The 21,974-nt window shown below is 52.7% G+C and overlaps 1 protein-coding gene across 6 annotated transcripts in view; it reads left to right on the top strand.

The window, feature by feature from the left end:
• The window catches only part of Ptch1 (patched 1), a 67,647-nt gene extending 46,277 nt beyond the window's left edge, over positions 1 to 21,370 (top strand). For 5 of the 6 annotated variants that reach the window (XM_047526185.1, XM_047526186.1, XM_047526184.1 and 2 more), the window contains 9 exons: positions 3,165 to 3,307; positions 5,460 to 5,643; positions 7,076 to 7,356; positions 9,839 to 9,976; positions 12,525 to 12,667; positions 15,700 to 15,799; positions 16,261 to 16,515; positions 17,538 to 18,093; positions 18,486 to 21,370. In XM_047526185.1, coding sequence (XP_047382141.1) covers positions 3,165 to 3,307; positions 5,460 to 5,643; positions 7,076 to 7,356; positions 9,839 to 9,976; positions 12,525 to 12,667; positions 15,700 to 15,799; positions 16,261 to 16,515; positions 17,538 to 18,092 — 1,799 coding nt within the window. In that variant the 3' untranslated portion in view covers position 18,093; positions 18,486 to 21,370. The remainder of the gene's footprint in view (positions 1 to 3,164; positions 3,308 to 5,459; positions 5,644 to 7,075; positions 7,357 to 9,838; positions 9,977 to 12,524; positions 12,668 to 15,699; positions 15,800 to 16,260; positions 16,516 to 17,537; positions 18,094 to 18,485) is intronic. The other variant, XM_047526187.1, reaches the window with a different exon arrangement.
• Positions 21,371 to 21,974: the final 604 nt, after the last annotated feature.

Here is a 21,974-nt window from a genome sequence, read left to right as displayed (position 1 = left end):
TGACCAAAGACATGCAAATCAGTTGCCACAAATGACAAAAGAGATCTGCTGTGGACTGCCAGGCCCTGAACCGAGGAAGGTTACTATAGGTTGTGTTCCAGTGTATTCCTCCAAGGCCCTGGGCACTGACTGCAGTGTATTAGACCCAGCTTGTGGAGGGGCAGCCAGACTGGTTCACCATCTCAGAACTGTGGGTGATCTCTATACTTCCATCCTTTTCAAGACCTAAAGCATTCCAACTTGGAGTACTTTGTATTGACGGTGCATGTGAATCACGTTTTGGTGGCTGGGTGGACAGCTCCCAGCCAAGCCTGGTGAGATTTATTCATGGTCACAGTCAGGGCCTCAGCTGCCCTGGAACTCTGTCTGACCTTCAGGAGGCCTAGCAACAGAATGACCAGAGCCTTGGTCCACTGGCTGCTGAGGCGATTAGAGGACCTGTTGAGAGGCTGATTTTGGTCTTTGAACATTCCCTTCCAAAAAGCCATTATCCTTGAATCAATTTCCCCTAGGAACCTTTTTTGTGTGGTGGGAGCCTTCTTGGCTTTTTTATGGAATTGCCATTCAAGCCGAATCATTCCTTGGTCTTTATCAACATTCCAATAGTTCTTTGGTTTTACTCCTTAAAATACAAAACGGTCAATATGGAAATCATCTCTTGGGTCATAATATACGTGTAAATGGGGTGAAGTTGGAAATAAAAACCAAATTGCATTCACTTTTATTCCACAAGTGAAGTTTAGGTTAATGTTTTAGGGTCCCATATATTGAGATAGCCTAGAACTTTATACTAGAAAATAGTTTTTGAGCAAAAACTTGAGAGAAGTTCTAGCTCAAATGTAAGACTTGGCTGTAAGTAAAATGTCACCACTCCTTTTTAGGGTGTGCATTCATTGGAATTTAAATGTTGCCACCGAGCAGGGGAACTACGTTCCATGCTTTGTGTCCAGAGTCATATATTGTAGATGCACTTAGGCCAGCCTGTTATTACTTGAACTTTTTGGTGATTAGTCAGAAAATTTCAAACTAATCACAAAAGGACTTAACAGTGCTATAGAGTTGGTGACTTTCTTGTATCTCTGAACCCCCAGTCTGCTGGCAAACACTGCACCTCAGGGTTCCTTACTGTGGAGACAAGTTGAGCTAACTGGCCAGCAGGGTTGACCTCCCCAAATCTGTTATTTCTTCTTGGTTTTGCTCTAGGGGACCTCGAAAGACTGCGTGTGTAAATATAGTTAACAAATGTGCTCCAATTTTGGGTCCCCTTTTCCAGATTTGCCACCAGGGGCCATTGGTACCAGGTGGACTCTACCCGTTTCAGCAATACCCTCACCAGACACTTCTGGGCACCCCTGTGTGTTCAGGGCAGTTTCTGTCATGAGTGGTTCAAGCTGACTCCCTCGGGGTCAAAGATCAGCTCTGGCACTTTCTGCCAGTTGGCTCTCATGGAGTTTTTCACCTTTCCAAGCCTCGGTTTGCTCATCTATAAAGTGGGGACAGTGAAACCTAGAGGCTGCCTCCAGGGTGGTCACTGGACTTGGAACAGGGAAGAGCAATGGTGTGGATGGTCCAGCATTCCCAGGATTCACAGGTCAAGAGGGCCAGGGGCCAAAGTACCGCCCAAGTCATGCAGTGATGAAAATTCTATTATGGCTCAGAAAGCAGACCCCGCCTATTGGGGTGGGGTGTCCAGCAGTAGCGTTGGGGGGAGCAGTTTTTCCTCTCCTGTTTATTTTTTCAAAAACCGGTGGGGGGGGGGGACCCTGTAGGTCATAAAATAACATCTGTTCAGTACCACTTGGTGCAGATCTCACTGTGAAAGACGGTCTGTCTGAGGGGAGGAGCGTGGCCATGCTGGTGGTCTCTCCCGCCTGCGTCCACCCCATATAACAGGGGCCCCCTTTCCCCATGGAGCCCTCCATCCTCATCCCTAAATTGTTCAAGTGAAAACGATGCACAGAGCCATGTCAGACAGAGGGTTGGGTTTTAAGGAGGAAGAGAGGAAAAGGAATCTGTACCCCACCCCACTTCGGACCCCAAGAGCACAACCTTTCCCAGCACTCACAGAACCAGGGTTTTTTTTGGGTCTTTGAAGTCACCCAAGGCGTGTCCTGAAATGAAGTAAACCCTCTCCCAGCGCTCCAGCTCTGCCTAACCCATATGCGTAGGGCTTGTTCAAGAGCCGTGGTTTCCTGCCACTGCTGCTGGAGCCTGGGATCTACTTGGGAGGTCACTGGGGAGGAGCCGCGGGTGGGAGCAGGGGAGCTTGCATGCCAGCAAGCACTCAGACCCTAAGGCCGGGTCACCAGGGCCCTGTTTTCTCTTCCAACACGCTTATCTCTTTACAGCTGTAGCCAGACCGTCAGGTCTGTAATGATGGTTTTGATTATAGAGGCCAAGCTCAGCTGTGTGTGGTGGGCTGGGGGGCTCACCCATCCCCCAGGCCAGGAGCGCTCGCCTTCCCCTCCCGGGCTTGCGGTTTGTCATCTGTTCTCACAGAGCCTCCTTGTGCTGGCCTGCGGCTTCCTGTTCTCAATCTGATCCAAATTTACCCTGTGAGGTATTTCCCTGCGCACGAGACCCCTCCCTTCCCCGTCCTCCACACCCCCTCGGAAGGAAGGGTGGCAGAGGAAGAGCGAGTTCAGAGTGAATAGGTGTTGGCTGTGATCTTTACACAACCTGGCAGCGGATCCCACAGCTTGTATTAGCTCCACGAGTCGAACAGATGGATCGAATTGACAGAGTCCTGTTCGCTCACTCTGGGCTCCAGAAGCAGCTGAGTTGCTGTTTGAAGCCGGGAACTTGAATGTGTCTTGCCCTCTGCGTAGAATTTCTGGTTGCGCTGAAGAACCCTGGCACACCTCCAGCTAATGAGCCTGGTGTCTTTCTCTCCTCTCTTGCTTTCTCTTATCGGAGTAGTCACGGGGGAAAAGAAGCCGAGTTATGTTTTCCTAAAGGTAAAATGTGTGTTTTCTTCCCCTTCTGAGCAATGAATGAGCTAAGCCACCTGCAGTTCATTCACGAACACCCCGTAGTATGAGTTGGAGTAGAAGCAGACTGTGGAGTCGTCCCTTGTCCTGCTCACTGTCCTCAGCCCGCCCTACTAGGACTAGGGGGGTTCTGGCTAAGAGTTGTAATGCATTCCACACATTTGCCTTTTCTAGGACTTCAGGATGCATTTGACAGTGACTGGGAAACTGGGAAAATCATGCCAAACAATTACAAAAATGGATCAGACGATGGGGTCCTGGCCTACAAACTCCTCGTGCAAACCGGCAGCCGCGATAAGCCCGTGGACGTCAGTCAGGTACTCTTGCTGCTCACAGCCTCCCAGCGAGTCTCTCCAGGGCCCTCCTGAGTGGAGCTTTGGGGCAGCTGCCATAGGGAAGACGGGTTGGTAGTGCATGGTCCCAGCCTGTGCCCTCGGGGGACCTGAGGCATGAGGACTGGTAGGAAGCATCTCTAGTTGGCTCTGATTCATCTCATCCCACCAGCCCATTGTGTGACCTCAGGCAAGTTGGGGAGCCTCGCTTTCCTCATCCATCGGATGGGGCCAGGTGTTGACCCCTGGCACAGTCACGATTGGCAAAATAAAGGAGTCAGTGCAGGCTTTCTCATGGGTAGAAGTGCTGGGTCGTGTTTCCTTCCACCTCGTGATACTTGCGACCGTGACGGTCTTGATGGCATTCAGACCTGGAAAGATGGATTTGTTGCGTAGCAGTCATTTGAATGAGCGGAATTCGGATTGGGTGGATGACTGAGAAGATTAGATAGGTTACTGGAAGGACTGGAGGATTTCTGACACCTGATTCCTTTGGGTCACCCAGTCCCAAAGGCTGGACACTGAGCACAGACAGACGGCAGCCTGCAGAAGTGCAAGTCCTTGGGATCCAGGTGGACGTGCCGTTGTGTTTGCTTCCTTCCCCTCACATGAGCTGCTGCTCTTCCAACTGCATTTCCATCTTCTCGGTGACTCTTGGGTCCCAGCACATCCCGTCTGACTCCCTGGGCATGCTCAGGAGTGCGTCCTGACTCCCTGGGCATGCGCAGGAGTGCATCCTGACTCCCCGTGCATGCGCAGGAGTGCGTCCTTCTACTCCCCGGGCATGCGCAGGAGGGCGTTTGAATTCTGCCGGGTTCAGGTGGGTAGTCTGCAGGGCCTCTTCCCTCCGCTCTTTGGAGTTTGCTGGCTTCACCTTCAGGCAGAAAGCGTCATGCTAATGATCTTAGCAGCTCTGTTTATTGTCTCTCCTTTTCTCCTGGCATGAAAGGTGACAGATTTACAAAGTACATTGTTCAGAGTTATTATGGAGTGTGAAACTCGGCGCTTTAGAGCAGCGTGCAGCGAGCTGTCAGGCTTGACAAGGGTGTGGGCAGAGGAGCCTGCCCCGGGGACAATAGCAGGGACGTGCCCAGGGAGCTAGGGTGGAGCTAGGGACAGGGGACACTGTGGGACAAATGTGACTGGGCCAGGCCCCCAGATGTCATTTCCTCTGCCTGGGAGGGTGGATAGCATGCTGCAGGCACGGAGGCCGTGAGCCGTGCTGTGTGATTCCAGAGCCGGGTTGAAGACACGCAGTTGTTACCGTCCTATGGATTAATTGAATCCAGACCCCAAGGTCTAGCTCTCTGCTCTCTTCAGCGCTTTCTGCCTTCACTCTTTCTCTAGGAACTGCTGTCGCTGGTGTTTTTTCATTTTGTTAAAAAAGACTAAAAGTGTTGGAAGGAGGCCTGAATCTAAAGTAAACAGGAAAATAATTTCTGCACTGAGTCTAACATACACACGTACACACATGTGGGCGGGCGGGTCTCACAGCACCTTGACCTGAGCAGAGCCAGTGAGATCTACTGTAGACGGGGGGCGGGCCAGGCCCCGGATCCGGCTTTCCTAGGCCTGACCACGTTTCAGAATAAGATCTCTCGGAAAGGCTGTGGCTGTGTCGGTCTCTTCCACTCCCTGGTGATGGGCATTTTTGCATGCGTGGGTCATAGGAGGCTAGTGTTAGCAAAATTTATACAGATGTTGTTTTATTTTTATAGCTCTCCTCCATTTACTGGGTGGCATTTCCTTCAGTGTTAACAGCAGAGGTTAACTGCACACAGACGTGCCTGGGGATCCTTGCCAGGGTCCCCCCTCCCCTCCTATAAATATGTTTCTCCAGATTGTTCATTCCCTGCCTCGGCTGCAGGCAGCCTTTTAGCATTCAGATTTAATTGGTTCAGCCGGTTCCTGAGCCATCTGCAGGACCGTGTGTGTGATAAACAACCCATGATCGTGCCCTCCAATGAGCGGGTTTTGAGAGAAACCTGAAGGGCTCCGGGGGGACCCGCCAGCCTTCTCTCCTCGGGCACCCTGTTCTTCGTCAGAAATGCAGGGTGACGCCCTGCGGCCGTCCCCTCCAGACTGGAACGTGCCTGTCCCCACCCCTTCTGAATGCCCGTGTCCTCCTGTCTTGCAGTTGCCCAAGCAGCGCCTGGTGGATGCGGACGGCATCATCAACCCCAGCGCTTTCTACGTCTACCTGACGGCCTGGGTCAGCAACGACCCCGTGGCCTATGCCGCCTCCCAGGCCAACATCCGGCCTCACCGACCCGAGTGGGTCCACGACAAAGCCGACTACATGCCAGAAACACGGCTGAGAAGTAAGTAGCACTCTGTCGGCAGCGCCTGGGAGCTTCCAGAGGCGCCTTCCCCTGTTGCTCAGAGCAGGGCCGCACCCCCCTCGGTTGACACTACCCAGGGTTCAAAAGTGTAAATAGAACAATATATTTCTTTTAGTTTAAAACTCTGGGAGACGGATGAGGATGTGTAATGGGATCCAACCCACGCTCGCTCACGCTGGGAAATGAGAGTCTCTAATCTCCTTGGGTAGCTTTAGCTCTCAGACACGCATCAGGCATCCGTCTTGAGTGCCAGCTGTTCTGCGTGAACACTGGGGACACCTCCAGGTTGAGTGTTATTTTACTATTGCAGAGTTTTATCGCCGGGGATTATATGTTTATCTTAACTTTGTCAACTCTGGTGTTGAAGGGATTTTTGGCACGTTGGGTCATTTCTATAAGCCACCAAGCACCTGTGCTCTGTCAAAGCTGTTTAAACCAGAGCAGAGACGTGTATATAACAGTGTCCTCTTCCTTTCACCTCTCAGCCCAGAGTTTGAAAGGTGGTTCTGTGTAGATTTAATTTGCATTTATGTTAGAGATATTAGTAGCAGCGTGCACTTTGGGTATTGGGCCAAGAGAGGATGTGAGAAAGAAGACGGCTCCTTTGCTAACAGGGCTGGGGAGCCGGTGGGTTGTACTTCCCTGTATCTAAACCCCAGAGCCTTGTGGCAAGCAGCCAAGGCTTGTCTTAATGAAAATTTATAGTTGAGATTATAATAGGGCAAATCATGTTCAGCAAGTCAGCTGAATGACCCAGAGGGTCTGCAGCACACAGCAGCAGTCACCAAAGGCTTGTCCTACGAGGGTTCCTTCCTGGTCGCCCGAGACTTAGCATTGCATTAGCAAAGAAGCAAGGGAGGCGTACGCTGGTGGGATCGCTACAGGGGTAAGAAAGCAGAACATTTCTCTCGGCAAAGCATGGCCTGGAATCGGTTTGTGCTCATAAGTGCTCGAGGAAGCCAGGCTGTACTTGGTGTGTTTACACATGTTGAGGGCAACAAAAAGCATTCCCAAAATTGAAGGCCTGAGGGGTCGGGTCCCTCACAAGCAGCGATCTATTGCTTCTGGAAGATCGGGGGCTGAGGAATACTTATATCACGGGCTCCTTCCCCACCCTGCCCCCCAAAACCAAAGAAGGTTGATGACTGGTTAAAAAACAGTTTTAGGGCTACCACTCCATGATAGAGTGCTAGCCTAGCACGCTGATCCCCAGCACTGCAGAGAGGAAAAAAAAATTTTTTTTTTTAAACTAAATGTGACCATTGTAAAGAGCCAGAGACAGGTGTTATTTCTCCTTCGTGTTGAAAGAAGGGCTGCGAGCGTGGTCCCCCGCCAAGCTCCTTTCCCCTCTCGTCCTGCCTGTGCAGCACGCCACGGTGGCCCTGCTTAACCTGGCGCCCTCTCTCTCCAGTCCCCGCCGCAGAGCCCATTGAGTACGCCCAGTTTCCTTTCTACCTCAACGGCTTGCGAGACACCTCGGACTTTGTGGAAGCCATTGAAAAAGTAAGAACCATCTGCAACAACTTCACAAGCCTGGGGCTCGCCAGCTACCCCAACGGCTACCCCTTCCTCTTCTGGGAGCAGTACATCAGCCTGCGCCACTGGCTGCTGCTGGCCATCAGTGTGGTGCTGGCCTGCACGTTCCTCGTGTGCGCGGTCTTCCTGCTGAACCCCTGGACAGCCGGGATCATTGTGAGTTTATTACAAGGGTCTTTGTGGCAGTCAAATTCCTTTCCTCATAGCTCGCTCTGCAGCCGGGAAGTTTTGTTTATGTCTGGCCCTTTGGAGGGGGGTATAGATTGCATCATCCAGAATATATTTATTCTACTCTAGGTGGTGAGGTTCATGGCGAAGGTACAGCCTCTAATGGCTGTAATCCTGTGTCCCTTGCACTACAGCCTGAAAATGTGCACATACAAGATGGGAGACTTTCTAAGCACACTAAGTAACAGCTCTGAGCATTTATGAAGTAGAAACACACAAGGCGTGACTTTTTATTTTTCCCCCTAATTAAAAGTATCATTTTGTGACCCCATCCCCAACCTAAAGGGACACAGAAGTTCCTTCTCTGTGTTTGACAGGAGAGGGATACCTGGCGATGTTAGGGCCATGGTCTGAGAGGAGAGAGGTCTTCAGAGGTGCTTGTGGGTGTTCTGGCTCCCAGGGACTTGATAACCACCACTCCTACCCTGTTTTGGGACGTCCATTCTCCAAACTACTTTCTGATTTGAAGTGAGTTTCACGTAGAGTCTAATAAAATCATGGCAGCCCTTAAATCCCATGGCCTGTAGTATAGCCTTTAAAATGCCAGAATTGTGAAAACAGAGACCAGGTTTCGTTTCTGCACAAGCTTGGGCAGCAGCAGGTACGTTAAAAGGTAAATGTTTAGTCTGCAGACGTTTTCACAGTACTCCAGCCATGGACGTTGTCCATCTTCCATTTTTCTTCCCCAGCCTCCCCCTCTGCCCGCCACCCCACCCGCAAGCAAGAAAGCGCCTGCACTCCGCTCTCTGCCATTTGTATACAGGGGGAGTTTTACTTGTATTTTCTAGCCCTGGGCCCAAGAAACTCCACAGCCCGCCTCAAGGATTCTCTTTCCAGTCCCCCTACCCCCAACATTTTCCCAAGGAAGATAAAAGTCTCCTTGGGACTCAAGGATCTGCTTGTCCGCCCCAGTTGCTCCTCACGTCTTCAAAGTGCAGCGCCCCATAACCTGACCTGCACCCACCACTGCCAGCCACCCCTTGACCTGTGCCCATTCGTCCTCACTTGGCCTGTGCACCTGACCAAGCAGGACCGCCTTTACCCGCAGGGATTTTTATTTCCTTCATCCCGTCAGCTCCCTTTGGGAAGGAGGGCAAGACAACCCAAAACTCCTACCGTTTCAACTCAGTCGTTCAGAAGTCACCTTGTGACTTTCCCGACCTAACAACTTGTCTCTTTCACACAGGGGGATAAAAAGAGAAGCCAGGACAGTAGGATATGGGGAGAATGACTGAAAGATGAGGCATAGCTTGCATGGTTAAGACCAAAGCAGGCCTGTAATCCCAGCAGCTCAGGAGGCTGAGGCAGGAGGATCTCGATTTCAAAGTCAGCCTCAGCATAAACGAGGTGCTAAGCAACTCAGTGAGACCCTGTTTCTGAATAAAATACAAAATAGGGCTGGGGATGTGGCTCAGTGGTCAAGTACTGCTGAGTTCAACCCCCAGTATCCCACCCCCGAAAATAAGAACCTGGGCGCAGTGGTGCATGCCTGTGATCCCAGCAACTTGGGAGGCTTAGGCAGGAGGATCACAAATTCAAAGCCAGCTTCAGCGACTTAGTGAGTCTCTAAGCAACTAGGCAAAACCCTGTTTCTAAACAAAAAAATTTTTAAAGGGAGTGGAGGGACTGGGGATGTGGCTCAGTGGTGAAGTGCCCATGGATTCAATCCCTGGCACCAAAAAAAAAAAAAAAAAAGACTCAAAGCAGAAGAAAAGACCTTGTTGTAAACTACAGTGATTACCTGGCATTGGGTCCAGAACCCCCATGGACACCCAAATCCATTGAAGCTCAAGTCTCTTATAAAATGGCATAGTATTTACATAGAACCTTTATGCATTTTCCTGTGTGCTGTAGATGATCTTTAGATTATTACCTAATAATCTAAATAATGCCGAACATAGTTATTCCAGGGTCTTATGCAGGGAAAAGTAAGAAGGAAAACTTCTGTACCTGCTCTGTATAGGTCAGGGTTTTCACCCAAATATTTCCAATCCATGGTTGTTTGAATCCTCGGATGAGGAACACCAGAAACAGAGGGCCAGCTGCGTGTAGAATGCGCAGCTATAACTCTTCGCAGATTGCTCTCAGGGAACAGTTTTGAGAATTTTTCACCTTATAGGACAGGTATACTGGAAAAAACACCTGCATGACCACACTGAACGTGGCCTGTTTGAACTCCTCCTTACAAAGGGGCTGTTCCAGGGTCTCCCTTCCCTGCAGAGCAGAAGTGGCGGGAAGGAAGGACCTCGTCCAGGGTCACAGCAGGTCCATGCCTTGATGGCATGTGGACCACGGGCGTCTCCCTGCTCTGGCTGTGAAGTGAGGCCACCTCGGTTCTTCGACACCCTGCCCTGGTCGCGGCACCCGTCTGTGCCGTGCCACGCCCTAATCCCTGCGTGCCTTCCCCAAGGTGATGGTCCTGGCTCTGATGACCGTGGAGCTCTTCGGCATGATGGGCCTCATTGGAATCAAGCTGAGCGCCGTGCCCGTGGTCATCTTGATCGCCTCTGTCGGCATCGGAGTAGAATTCACCGTTCACGTGGCTTTGGTATGGGAGAAACTTTAAGCAACAACTTGATGGAAGGCACTGTTCCTCCAGCCCCTCTGGTGGCCAAGTGGGGACCTCCACGTTTGCCCTGCCTCCCATGACAAGGCTTGGAGCGTGGGTGTTCCCTGGGAGGGCTGAAACGGGGGATCCCTTCCCCTCTGGGGGAGTCTGAGGCCGAGGGCCCTGCAGGGACAGCGAGGATGGTGGTGCGCGGCGCCAGAGCCCGCCCGGGGAGTCTGCTCTTTTGATGTGGTCGGCTGTCGTAGGTATCACCTCGCTCGGGAGGCTGCCAGTTTTGTTCCCAGGACCGAGCGTGTGTGTGAGTGTGCGCGTGGGAATGCCTGCACACCGCTTTAAGCAGCCATAAAGTGGAGATGAAACAAGACCACACCGACAGGCCTGGTGGGGACAGCCTAATGGAGGGTGAGAGGAGCTGGCAGCCAGGGACGCACCCTCGGGCCCGTGCGCCAAGGCCCAGGTGCTCAGCACGAGGGTGCTGGCTCTGCCACGCACACCCACCCAGCTCCCCGACCTCCTGGCCTCTAAATTCATGACGGCAGGCAGTAAGAGCAGGAGCGTTGGTTTCAACAGGAAATCCCGCCCCCACGCCCATGCCGGTAGATGGGCGTGGTTTGATTAAGAGATGTGCCTGCTGTCTCCACGGTGCTGAGCACTGTTCAAAAGCCTCGTAGCAGCTTGCAGACGTGCTGATGGCATCGGCCCGGGGACGGGTGGTGGGCGTTCCCTGAGGCCCATTGACTGAGTGGAGGCTTGGGTGGGATGCCTACCCAGATCTCCAGCGCTGGACTTGGACCATGTCCTTTTTGCCTTGCTCTGGCAGTTCTGTGACAGACGTTGCTCCTTGCCCTTGGGTGTGTGCGTGCCCACGCTCATTCTCCTGCCTGTGCCATTTCTGGTTCAGGGTCTTTGTTATGCAGCTCAGAGATGATAAACTTTGGTGTTTAAAAGGAATGTTTGGTTGCAGTTATTGATTAAAAGCTGATACTATAAAAAGGATATGCTCTAAATTTGGAGCCTGCTTAAATGACTACTTTTCCATGGAGCTCAGAGGACAGAGATTTTTTTTTTTTAATGAAGAGTCTACCAGCCCAGTTTAGAAGACACATGATTCTAATCCCTTTTCTTTCAGAAAGGAGATATTTGCATGTGAGTTATGGACCTGTGTGTAATTCATTTATTCTTTTGGGAACGAAAGTCCCCGCCTTTGAGCTAGCATTGCCAACGGGTGCTCCAGAACGGGTTTTTATCCTGGAAATGCAAACTGCAGGCTTCAGACTGTTCTGCTCCTCCTCGAAGCTTTTCAGGAGCACCGTCTACAGGCAGAACATGGTGTTCTTGTACGTGAAACTGTTTAGACATCACTGTTCTTCCAGGGCTTGTGAAATGACAGAACAGACTTAACAAAGAAGGTTCTTCTTCCCTGAGAATCCTGAGGGACGTAGGGGTCCCCGTCACCTTGCTGCATCTTACTGCACGCCGCGGGAGAGGTGGGCAGTGGCTTCATGGTCCACATATGACACAGAGCAACAGGGTTCCAAGCTCTTTTCCTCCCAAGAGCAGAAGGCAGCTCTGCTGATCCTGGTGTCTTTCCCAACTCAGGAAAGAGTTGAACCCATTTTAGGGAAAATAAGAGTCATAGGAGTGTGTGTGTACTTGTGTTCCTTCATTTTTTAAGAAAAGTGACTATTCTTGTCCTTGCATAGGGCAGATGAGGGAGGGGGATGCCCCCTGCAGAGGTTCCCAGCCCTCTCTGAGCTCTCTCCTGGAACATCCCAGAGCAGCCCAAACCACTGAACAGAGAGAAACTTATGCCAGGCCAGGCACAGGCCTCCCTGCTGAGTCCCACTGTGGCAGGGACAATCAGTAAGCCACATCCAGAGGGTCCTGGGTCCCGTTCCCCCACAGTCTGGTGTTGCCTGATCCTCCTCTGCCATGTTCCCACCCAGTATGGATGGCACTCCTGCCCTGGAGGAGCTCAAGGAGCGTGGGGCGGCAGGGGTGCGTCCACATACACTGGAGCAGGCTTGGGCGGACCTGAAAATTAGGTCCTTCCTGCGAGGCCTTTGTGGTGCTCAGTTTGCAACGGTGACACTTCTCTTGGCATAATCACAAGGGGTCGTGCATTGAGCACCCATTTGCCTGTGACACCAGGCTGATCCCTTGGGGAGACAAGAGTTTGACCGTCTCAGACATTGGCCAGAGTGCTGGTGCTCCCCAACTAGGGGTCTCCGTGTGAGCAGAGAGATGGCAGTGAAAGGAGAGGTCCCCACGCACTTTGTGGTTGGGGTTTTGTTTTGCTCAAGACTTACGTCAGCACAAAGGTGCCCTGACACCAGGACCCGGGCCGAGTGGCAAAGCCGGGATCAGAGCTAGGTTTGAGCCACCCCGCCGAGCATCCCAGGAACCACTGTTCACTGAGGAGGGAGAGTTAGAGATCACTGCAGGCAGCTCACAGCATCCCAGGCGAAGCAAAGCCTTTACCACCTGCGGCCAGGACCTGACCATACGGACTCCTCTCGTCCCGCAGGCCTTTCTGACAGCCATTGGCGATAAGAACCGCAGGGCCGTGCTAGCCCTGGAGCACATGTTCGCGCCCGTTCTGGACGGTGCTGTGTCCACTCTGCTCGGAGTGCTGATGCTGGCAGGGTCTGAGTTTGATTTCATCGTCAGGTAAGTGAGGGCGGGAACGGCGGCGAATCCCGAAGCCCTCTAGGCTTCGCTCTGTGCTGTTTGCTGCCTGGGCCTTCCTGTGCCTGCAGACTGCAGCACCTGTGGGGGCCCAGCCTCCTCGTGGTGACAGGCATGAAGACAGGCTCTCTTCCAAGCCCTTGTGGGTGGAGGGAAGGGGTCTAGCAGCAGAGGCAGCTCCAGAGCCTGAAACCCCCAGCGTCCTGGCTGTTGCCGTCTGGGGTTAAGAATGTTTGCAGAGGGGACCAAGGTGCCTGTTAATTGACCACATTTAACTTTACTTCATCTCCTTCAAAACTGTGGAAAGGGAAATGTACAAATACCTATAATGGTCATGCAGACTTTATTCTTTTAAGAAGCAAAGATAATGTGCCCAGGTATCACATTCAAGTCCCCACTGAGATTTAGGAAGCGGTGAGCGGGTAACTTTGGTGTCACCCTTTGGAAATCCAAAATTGGTCCCGGTTCTTCTCTTTGGGACCGGAGGCAGGCTTGCGCTTTCTGGTTGATCGAAGTAAGACTGTGACTTTGTGGAAAGAAGCTAGAGACCTGCAGAGAGAAGTTCTGTTCTCCAGATAGCTTGTGGCATGGTGAGGTGGCTCCTTTTGGATGTAACTCAACCACGTTGTCATGCAGCAAAGCCAGGCTTGTTGGTAAGGAGAAGGGTGCAGAAGAAGGACCATGACAGGGCAGAACCCGGTATGAGAAAGGACTGGGTCGAGGGTGCTGCAGTCTGCAGAGGAGCTGACCAGGCTTCGTGTGCACACGCACGTGTGGGTGGGGAGGGTTTAACTCGGAGTTTTAGCCACGGTTGGTTTTTGTGTCTGCAGCACAGCCCATCCGGCAGGCAAGCCTCCTGGAGCCAGCCTTCCCGAATGTGTGCCCCAGTTTGCTCACTCTGGTTTCAGACTGGAGCGAGCAGAAGTGGAAGAGCTGTTTCAGTGTAGACCAACACTTTTCTGGAACCATACATACACTTCTAAGTCATCTGAGGCTCTTTAAATGCAGATGAGATTTTTGGGGGCAGGGAAGGGTGGAATCTGCGCTCCCAGCCAGCTCCAGGCAAGACCCATGCACAGCCTCGGCCAGCCAATTAGCAAATTTGTGTTTGCCAATACCAACTAGATAGTTGCCTAACTTAGATAAAGGTTTGGGCCTGTTTTGTTTTAAGTGGTTAATTTGACTTTGACTTTCATTTCCTCAGTATACATTTACTCAGACATTAGCATTGTCTCTTTAGGGTCTAAAAGCCCAGTGCCAAATAGTTTCTTTTGCGTAATTACTTTCTCATTGAGCACAAATGGAATGAAAATCCCCAAGTGTCATTTTGCCTAACTCAGGGCTACATGGGCCCCCCTACACCCTTCCCTGTGGCTTGGGGCCTGTGAGGAGAGAAACAGATTCCCAGGTGGCTCGAAACCAGGAGGAGCAGGGAGCTGCACAGGGTGCAGTGGTCCCGTGAGCATCCGGCAGGAAGGAAGCCCAGCACCCCAGGGGAGAGCTGAGGATAGAATACCAGGGCTGCTTGTTCCCATCCAGAGACCTCAGGATTCCTGTTCCAGCACTTAAAAGGGCTTCCCGTTTTCCATAACAGGATGGATTAGCCTGATAGAGCCCTTGCCCAGCAGACGTTGTATACATGAAGCCGTCAGGCATCTAATTGGTCCGTTTATGCTCCAGCTAAATGGATGGGATGTAAATGTCTTAATGCCTGCCACTGATATCTGCCTCAGCCCAACGTTCCAGCAGTTTACATTAGAGCAAGACACTGGCTGCTTGGTGTTTTACTAATGCAGCTCAGAAGTTTCTCATGTTTACAATAGCTGTGCGGTATCTGTATTTTTATAGGGATTCTCTCCCTTTCATCTAGTTTTGAAACATGCATCAACATGGCAGAGTTGGGGGTCCTGTCCCGTTTTATGATCCAGCGGACCATTAACGGCTAGATACCTTGCCCTCCTTCTGCCCAGAACATCCTGATCCACCCTCCCTCCCCCAGCCCGCTTCCATCCAAGCCCTCGAAATCATTAGTTCCAGAGCTGCCTCCCTGCGTGGAGCGCGCACCCTGCGCTGTGCCGAGCGTCCCGAGCCGGGCTGGCGGGGTTCACCTCGGCGGCGTGGTGGAGGAGCCCAGACCCGGCCCTCAATGGTGGGAAAGCGGGACTGCCTGTGCGCTCTCCTCTTCTGCCATGGTGCTGTGGCCTTTATGTTTGAATTGGCTGACGCAAAACAAGAGTATTCAGAGATGCTAAATTGTTCAACAAAAGACTGGCCGGCAGAGCAGCCCGCCATTGTGGAGGGCCCTCACCCAGCACAATGCCCGGCTCCCACAGAATGGGCGGCACTTTCTTTGCAGAAAGCTGGTTCCTGTGTTCTAAGGAGACTGCAGTTGGAGCTGTTGGGTAAAACTGGAGCTCACAGACTCCTGGGCAAAAGTTCTGACTAGTGAAAGCCCAGGCACAGCCTTACCTGATCCACTGGAGGCTTAATTAGAGATGCTGCCGTAAGAGGCAGAGGCATTTCACAGTGGATTAGCTGCCTGCAGAAGTGGCTGTCTTTCCTCCTGGGCCAAATGGTTTCAATTCTACACCCTTCACTTCATTTGTTTGTTCTGCAGGGTTTTCGCGAGCAGGGCCCCTCGGCATTGTGTTTGTGCTTTCAGTTTGCCCAGCCATTCAGTTCGCATTCCATATTTTTGTGTTTGTGTAACACATTCATAAATAACATTACATGCCAGGAGATTTCAGCAAATTAACAAACTAATTTTTTTTTCTCTTCCCTTCACCAACTAACACTTTGGGTTGTGGAATGTAGTCCTCAGAGTCATAAGGTTAAAAAAAAGAAAAGAAACAAAAACCGAATCTCCTGTGGTATTTGAACGCAGGTTCTGCAGCCCTGTTTCAGTGGGGTGGGTTTGTTCATTGGGGGGTTGGCGTGCTGCAGTATTTGGGGACCCGAGGGGCAGCCTGGAGGACCTCTGTCGCACTGAGGATTCCTGTTTCTCTGCCTTCCAGGTATTTCTTTGCTGTCCTGGCGATCCTCACAATCCTGGGTGTTCTCAACGGGCTGGTTTTGCTTCCAGTTCTTTTGTCTTTCTTCGGACCCTACCCTGAGGTCAGTAAGCAGGCCAAGCACAGCGTCCAATTCGCCTGCGCCCGGGCACCGTCCTTCCACTGGGATTTAGCTATCTAGGGATATCTGCTTCTGCAGACTGTTTTCCTTTTCAACAAACATCGAATGGCGAGGCTTTTTCCCTCTTCCATTTCTTAGCCTCGCGGGAGCAGGACCGGCCTTGTTTTAAGCCAGCCGACAGCCACCTGCGTCTTAGGACTCTGTGAATGAAGACAGTGCACTCAGGGTGAAAGGTCGGGCAGGATGGAAGCAAAGGGTCCCCTGTCGCCTTTCCACTGTGAAAGACCTTGCTGCAGCTGTGGGACCTGAGTGTCCCCAGGTGGCAGAGAGATGGGTAGTGGGACAGGGGACAGAGACCCCTGCACGGTGCTGTGCTTTGAGCTCTGAGATGGGCGGCAGGTAGAGGGATAGTAACACTTTTCATGTGGAATCCCCGCAAACAGGTGTCCCCAGCCCACGGCCTGGACCGACTGCCCACCCCGTCCCCTGAGCCGCCCCCCAGTGTCGTCCGGTTTGCCGTGCCCCCTGGCCACACGAACAATGGGTCCGACTCCTCTGACTCAGAGTACAGTTCTCAGACGACGGTGTCGGGCATCAGCGAGGAGCTGCGGCATTACGAGGCTCAGCAGGGCCCCGGGGGTCCGCCCCACCGAGTCATCGTGGAAGCCACAGAAAACCCAGTCTTCGCCCGGTCCACTGTAAGTCACCCCCAGGGTCGGGCGTGGGTCTAGGAGCCCTTTCTCCGAAGCCCCAAGCTGCACAGCTCCTTGGCCCTCCCCATGCTCCTGAGGACGGCCTTGCCCCCACCCCAGGCCCAGAGCTCAGCTTCCAGGAGCCAAGGAAGGTTCCAAGACTCATGTTGCTCCACCAAGGCCCCCCGCCATCCTGCCAGGAAACGGGTATTCCAGTCCCAGGCCAGGGCAGCCCTTCCGTGAAAGAGAGCGGGGCCAACCAAATAACCTAGATTGTCCTGCCCTCGCCCCCCGTGACGATGCCTGCTGAGCTGCAGTGTGAATCTGGTTTTGTTCAGCAGGAGCCTAAAAATAGGTACAAGCTGAACGACTTTGAAGTTGGTCACGGTCCTTTTGATTGATGTGGCCACTGTGTTGCTCCGTGCTTTGTATAGAGACCCAGAAACCAGATTCCTAACAAGCAGACGGAGCCGCCCTGCCCGAGAGGATTTTCGGCAATGGCGGATGTGCTCTCGCCCCGCTCTCCGATGCAGTAGCCACTGGCCACGCTGAGGGACACTTGCAATGTGGCTCGTGTGACCGAGGAAGCGCATTTTGCATTTTAGTTTGTTTAAACTTACCGAACCACGTGTCTGGTGGCTGCCACACTCAGCAGGGTGGGGACGGACAGTCCTGCCAGCGGCAGGGCTGGGCGACCCTGCAGCTTTCAGGAGAGGAGTCCAGGGTCCGGCTAGACCCAGCAGACAGGGTGGGCAGGCGGCTGGAGGAGGCAGCTGGGACGCCCTCCTGCCTAGCCCTGCGTCTGTGAGCAGAGGCACCTGCGTCCAGCCAGCTGTGTCCGGGAAAGCCTGGAAATAGGATCCCAAGGAAGCCTCCTCAGCCATGTCCCCCAGGCGGCTGCAGGGCTTTTCTCTTGTGGGTGGAAGGTCCCTGTGGGCTCCCTGGGGCTAATGGTTGGGAGATCTGGGGGGAGCAGTGCCCAGCCTGGGCAGCTGCCCACCTGTGTTGACCTCCCTCCCCCTCTGCAGGTGGTCCATCCCGAATCAAGGCATCACCCACCCTCAAACCCTCGACAGCAGCCCCACCTGGACTCGGGGTCCCTGCCCCCCGGACGGCCAAGCCAGCAGCCCCGCAGGGATGCCCCCAGAGAAGGCTTGCGGCCACCCCCCTACAGACCGCGCAGAGACGCTTTTGAGATTCCTACTGAAGGGCATTCTGGCCCCAGCAATAGGGACCGCTTGGGCCCCCGGGGGGCCCGTCCTCACAACCCTCGGAACCCAGCGTCCACTGCCTTGGGCAGCTCCGTGCCTGGCTACTGCCAGCCCATCACCACTGTGACGGCTTCTGCTTCTGTGACTGTTGCCGTGCACCCCCCGCCCGTGCCTGGGCCCGGGCCTGGGCGGAACCCCCGAGGCGGGCTCTGCCCGGGCTACGAGGGCTACCCCGAGACTGACCCTGGGCTGTTCGAGGACCCCCACGTGCCTTTTCACGTCCGGTGCGAGAGGAGGGACTCGAAGGTGGAAGTCATCGAGCTGCAGGACGTGGACTGCGAGGAGAGAACCTGGGGAGGCAGCTCCAGCTGAGGTGCGTGCCGCCCAGGGCTCGGGCTCTCGGGCTGTCTTCCGGGGGCCCCTGGCCATTGGCACGTCCCAAGCTGGACCCCAGGGCCCTTCATCCCCAAGGCAAGGCCAGCGTGTGCATGTGTGTCCTCCCGGGGGCGCAAGTCCAGCTGCACCCTGGGCCCCTGAGCCCAGCCTGAGGAGGCGGTGCCCCAACCCGCCACCCTGAGTCACCTGAGGCACCCGCCCTGTGTGTGGGGAGCACCTGAACACCCCAGGTGCAGGCAGGACAGGACCCACGGGCGCCGCCCACTGCGGCCCTGCTCTCCGGTCCCGAGCCCCGTCCCCTGCTCCCCGCCTTGTCGACGTGCACCCAGCTGCCCTCACTGTGACGGCCTGTCTGGTTCTCTTTTAAAGGGTGATCGAAATCTGAAGCAAAGAGGCCAAAGATTGGACCCCGCCCCGCCCCTTTCCAGAACTGCTGGAGGAGAGCCGCCTGGAGTCGCGGAGCCGCCCCAGGAGAGCAGTTCACCGTCACTGTCACCCACTGTATTATTTTGTCAGATATTTCTATAAATATTTAAGAGGTGTACACATGTGTAATATAGAGGGATGGTGTGAGGCGGGGTGGCCCGGGGCTTCCCGCTCCTGCGTGGAGCGGGGCCACGGGGCCTCCCTTTGTACATTGGTCTCTGTGCCACAGCCAAGCTTAACTTAGTCCTAAACGTTCAGCATATGTTGCTGCTGCTTAAATATTGTATAATTTACCTGTATAATTCTATGCAAATATTGCTTATGTAATAGGATTATTTTGTAAAGGTTCCTGTTTTAAAATATTTTAAATTTGCATATCACAACCCTGTGGTAGTATGAAATGTTACTGTTAACTTTCAAACACGCTATGCGTGATAATTTTTGTTGTTGTTTAATGAGCAGATATGAAGAAAGCACGTCAATCCCGGTGGCTTCTCGAGGGGTAGTTGGATGTGGTTCTGTTCGGTCATGTGTGAACACGTGTGTGATTTCCCAATGTACCGTACTGTGATTTTTTTTTTTTTTTTTTTTTTTTGTCTGTCTCTCCTCGCTGTCTGTACCGCTTAGTAGGCTCTGACCCCGTCAGGCTGGAAGGGTCACGATATCACTATGGCTCTGTGCTGGTGGAGGACTGGCCCTGAGCTTCGCCACGCTATCTAGGGATGGTCCAGGAGAAGCCATGCTCACTTGGTGTCATGGCGTCTCTTACGATCACACTGCCCTCCAGATGCCCCACCTCGTGCTTCAGAGGGAATAAGCTGCTTCATTCACATGGATCCTGGTGATAGACGTTGGAACCTCAGGGTGTAGACCCAGTGCTCTCTTGGTGGCCAGGAGCGAGGAGGAGACAGGCCTGTGGTGGGTCCTTGCTGGGCCGCCATGTACTCTACAAGTTATAGCTTCGTGCCTCTTGTGACCAGCATGCACCACACACGCGCGCACACACACACACACACACACACACACACACACACAGCCCCCGTGGCCCTGCTGCAGGTAGAAAAACCTGTCGGGTTTATTCTGGGCCCACAGTAAACCCAGAGGCGATGTTTTGAGTCCCTACAGTTTAATGTTGTAATTAAATTTACAATTCCCCTCTTCCTAATTGAACAGCTGGTTGGGGGGACTTCCTGGGTCGTCTTTAAAAACAGACAGTGAGCTTCCAGTATGGCGATGCTCAGAAGTCCTGCAGGGTGCGGACTTCAGGGATCCTTCTCTCCGCGTCCACGTTGGGTGCAGGCTTCCGAAAGCCATCAGAACGTGGTCTCCTTCTCTCTGTTGTCAGTGTCTTTCTTTTCAGTGTGACATTTATTGAGGAGCAGGAAGGTGCCGATTGCATACGCCCTGCAGAATGTAGATGGAGGCAGGTCACCCACCGGATGTCATTTTTGAAAGGTCTGCTTCTGTGTGGTCTCTGTTCTCGCGCTCTGAGGTTTGGGCTTCCTTGCCTCTAGCCAGGGACCAGCTCGTGTCGGGGAAACAGCTCCCCTGGCAAACCCACACCAGTGACTTGTCTCTAGGGACCAAGTGCCGCGTGGCCGAAGCCTGAGCTCCTCGGGGGAGCACTCCAGTAACAGCTCCCATTATCCCTTGTCCCCCCCCCCCACCACCACCCCCATTTCACACGGAAAACCTTAAGAGAAAGGCAGTGGGCCCCAGTGGTACCAGCAGCACAGCGACCTCAGACCCTGGAACGTGCCGCAGAACTGTAAGGTACTGATTGGAAGCCACCTGTGTGACACACGCCAGGGCCCAGCCACCCACTGCACTTCTGGGTGCCTGTCCATCAGCCACACTGTCTGCCCTCCTGGCACCGGCTCTGCTCAGAAAATTCGTGTCCCTGCGCTTTGGTGTGCCCCTCACTCCTTTCCCGATCCGGCTCATGCGGAGCAGGTGGTCCGAGCAGCAACTCGGTTTCTGTACAACAGGACTTTCTCCGTGGGTCACACTGGCCAAGAAGGACTCAGGGCTGGCAGGAAGCGAATTTCTCTCCCTCTCTCTCTCTCTCTCTCTCTCTCTCTCTCTCTCTCTCGTCTGTCTTGTTTGTTCATTTGGATGTTTTAATTTTTAAAAAAAAATCTTTGCTGATATTTATAATTTGTATCATAAGAATGTTTTCCTACAGTATTCGTCATGCCAGTTTATAACAAAAAAAAAATTGCAGGGATTTTATTTCTATTGGAAACACTATTACAGCTATGTTTTACTTTTGAACAGAATTTTTATCTGTATAGAGTGCTTACTAATGTTAAATAGTTCAGAGTATATAACATTTACATTAAGGACTCATGGTAGGTTTTAGTGTAAGGAGTTTAAAGGAAATTAATATTCAAACTGGGTCTCGTTGTCTGCCGATTTGGGTGGAAATGAGTTTGTGTCATTTCAATTACAAAGATAAAAGTATGCCATATAATTTATTTATATGAAAATTTATTTTTGTAGTGTACATAGTAGTCATCAAGTCTTTTGACAGAAGTATATTTTTAAAGAATTTATATGTGATGAATCCATGATGTCTGGAACTTTGCTGAGACATGAGTGGGGACACTTTTCATTGTAAATTACGGCCAGGTAAAGAAAACGTTTAACAGTGTTAAGAGAGTGAGGGCGAGTGGATTTCCCTGCGATCGTGAAACACTTCTTAGTTACCATGTGACCTAGGTGGTTCTCATCTTAAACCTTGGAAGGTGAAAATGTACAAACTCTCTAAATATTAATGTTCAAACACTGATAGAAATTCTAACATGAATAAAAAATAATATAACTTGTTGGTTATGTCTTTGTGTAGAGAACGTTTTTTCCCTAAAATGCTCGTCTCTGGCCGTCATGAACTTTGTTGTCCTGTCTTACCAGACGTGTCAGATGCTCCCTCCTTGTTCCACCTCACGGGGACAGTGCTGCTTTCATTTTCCGTCACCAACAAAGTCCCCTAGTGACCCTGCAGAATTACCCCTTCCATGCGTACTTAAAGCCATTCGGCCGATGATGAGGGACTGACGGGCCCTAGAGGATTTCCTCGGGTGCTTATTGACAGGATTGCATCAGAGGCCTGGGGTCCCTCCCCACTCCCCAGCTGGAAGCAAGGCCACAGGGCCAAACTGCTGCAGGGAAGGGCCGGCCTGCAGCCGGGCCGCCTGTCACTCCTGTACAGGTTTGTCAGCAGGCAGCCACGCCCAGTTAGGTTCCCGAGTCTGGCTGCTCTCATGGGACAATGGCAGCACAGGCCGCCTGGTCCCCAGACCCGCCAGTGTTTCCTCTGAGGCCCTTGAGAAGCAGCTTGCCAGTCCCTCCTTAGGCCAGGCCGCTCCAGTGTGGTCCGGGAATCAGCGCCGCTTGGAAGCTTGCAGAAAAGCCAAAACCTCCGAGCCGCCC

Source organism: Sciurus carolinensis, chromosome 15 (genome assembly GCF_902686445.1).
Source record: "Sciurus carolinensis chromosome 15, mSciCar1.2, whole genome shotgun sequence".
NCBI lineage: Eukaryota > Metazoa > Chordata > Mammalia > Rodentia > Sciuridae > Sciurus > Sciurus carolinensis.
The sequence above is the reverse complement of the archived record's forward strand: the minus strand, read 5'-3'. Positions and strand labels throughout refer to the sequence as shown.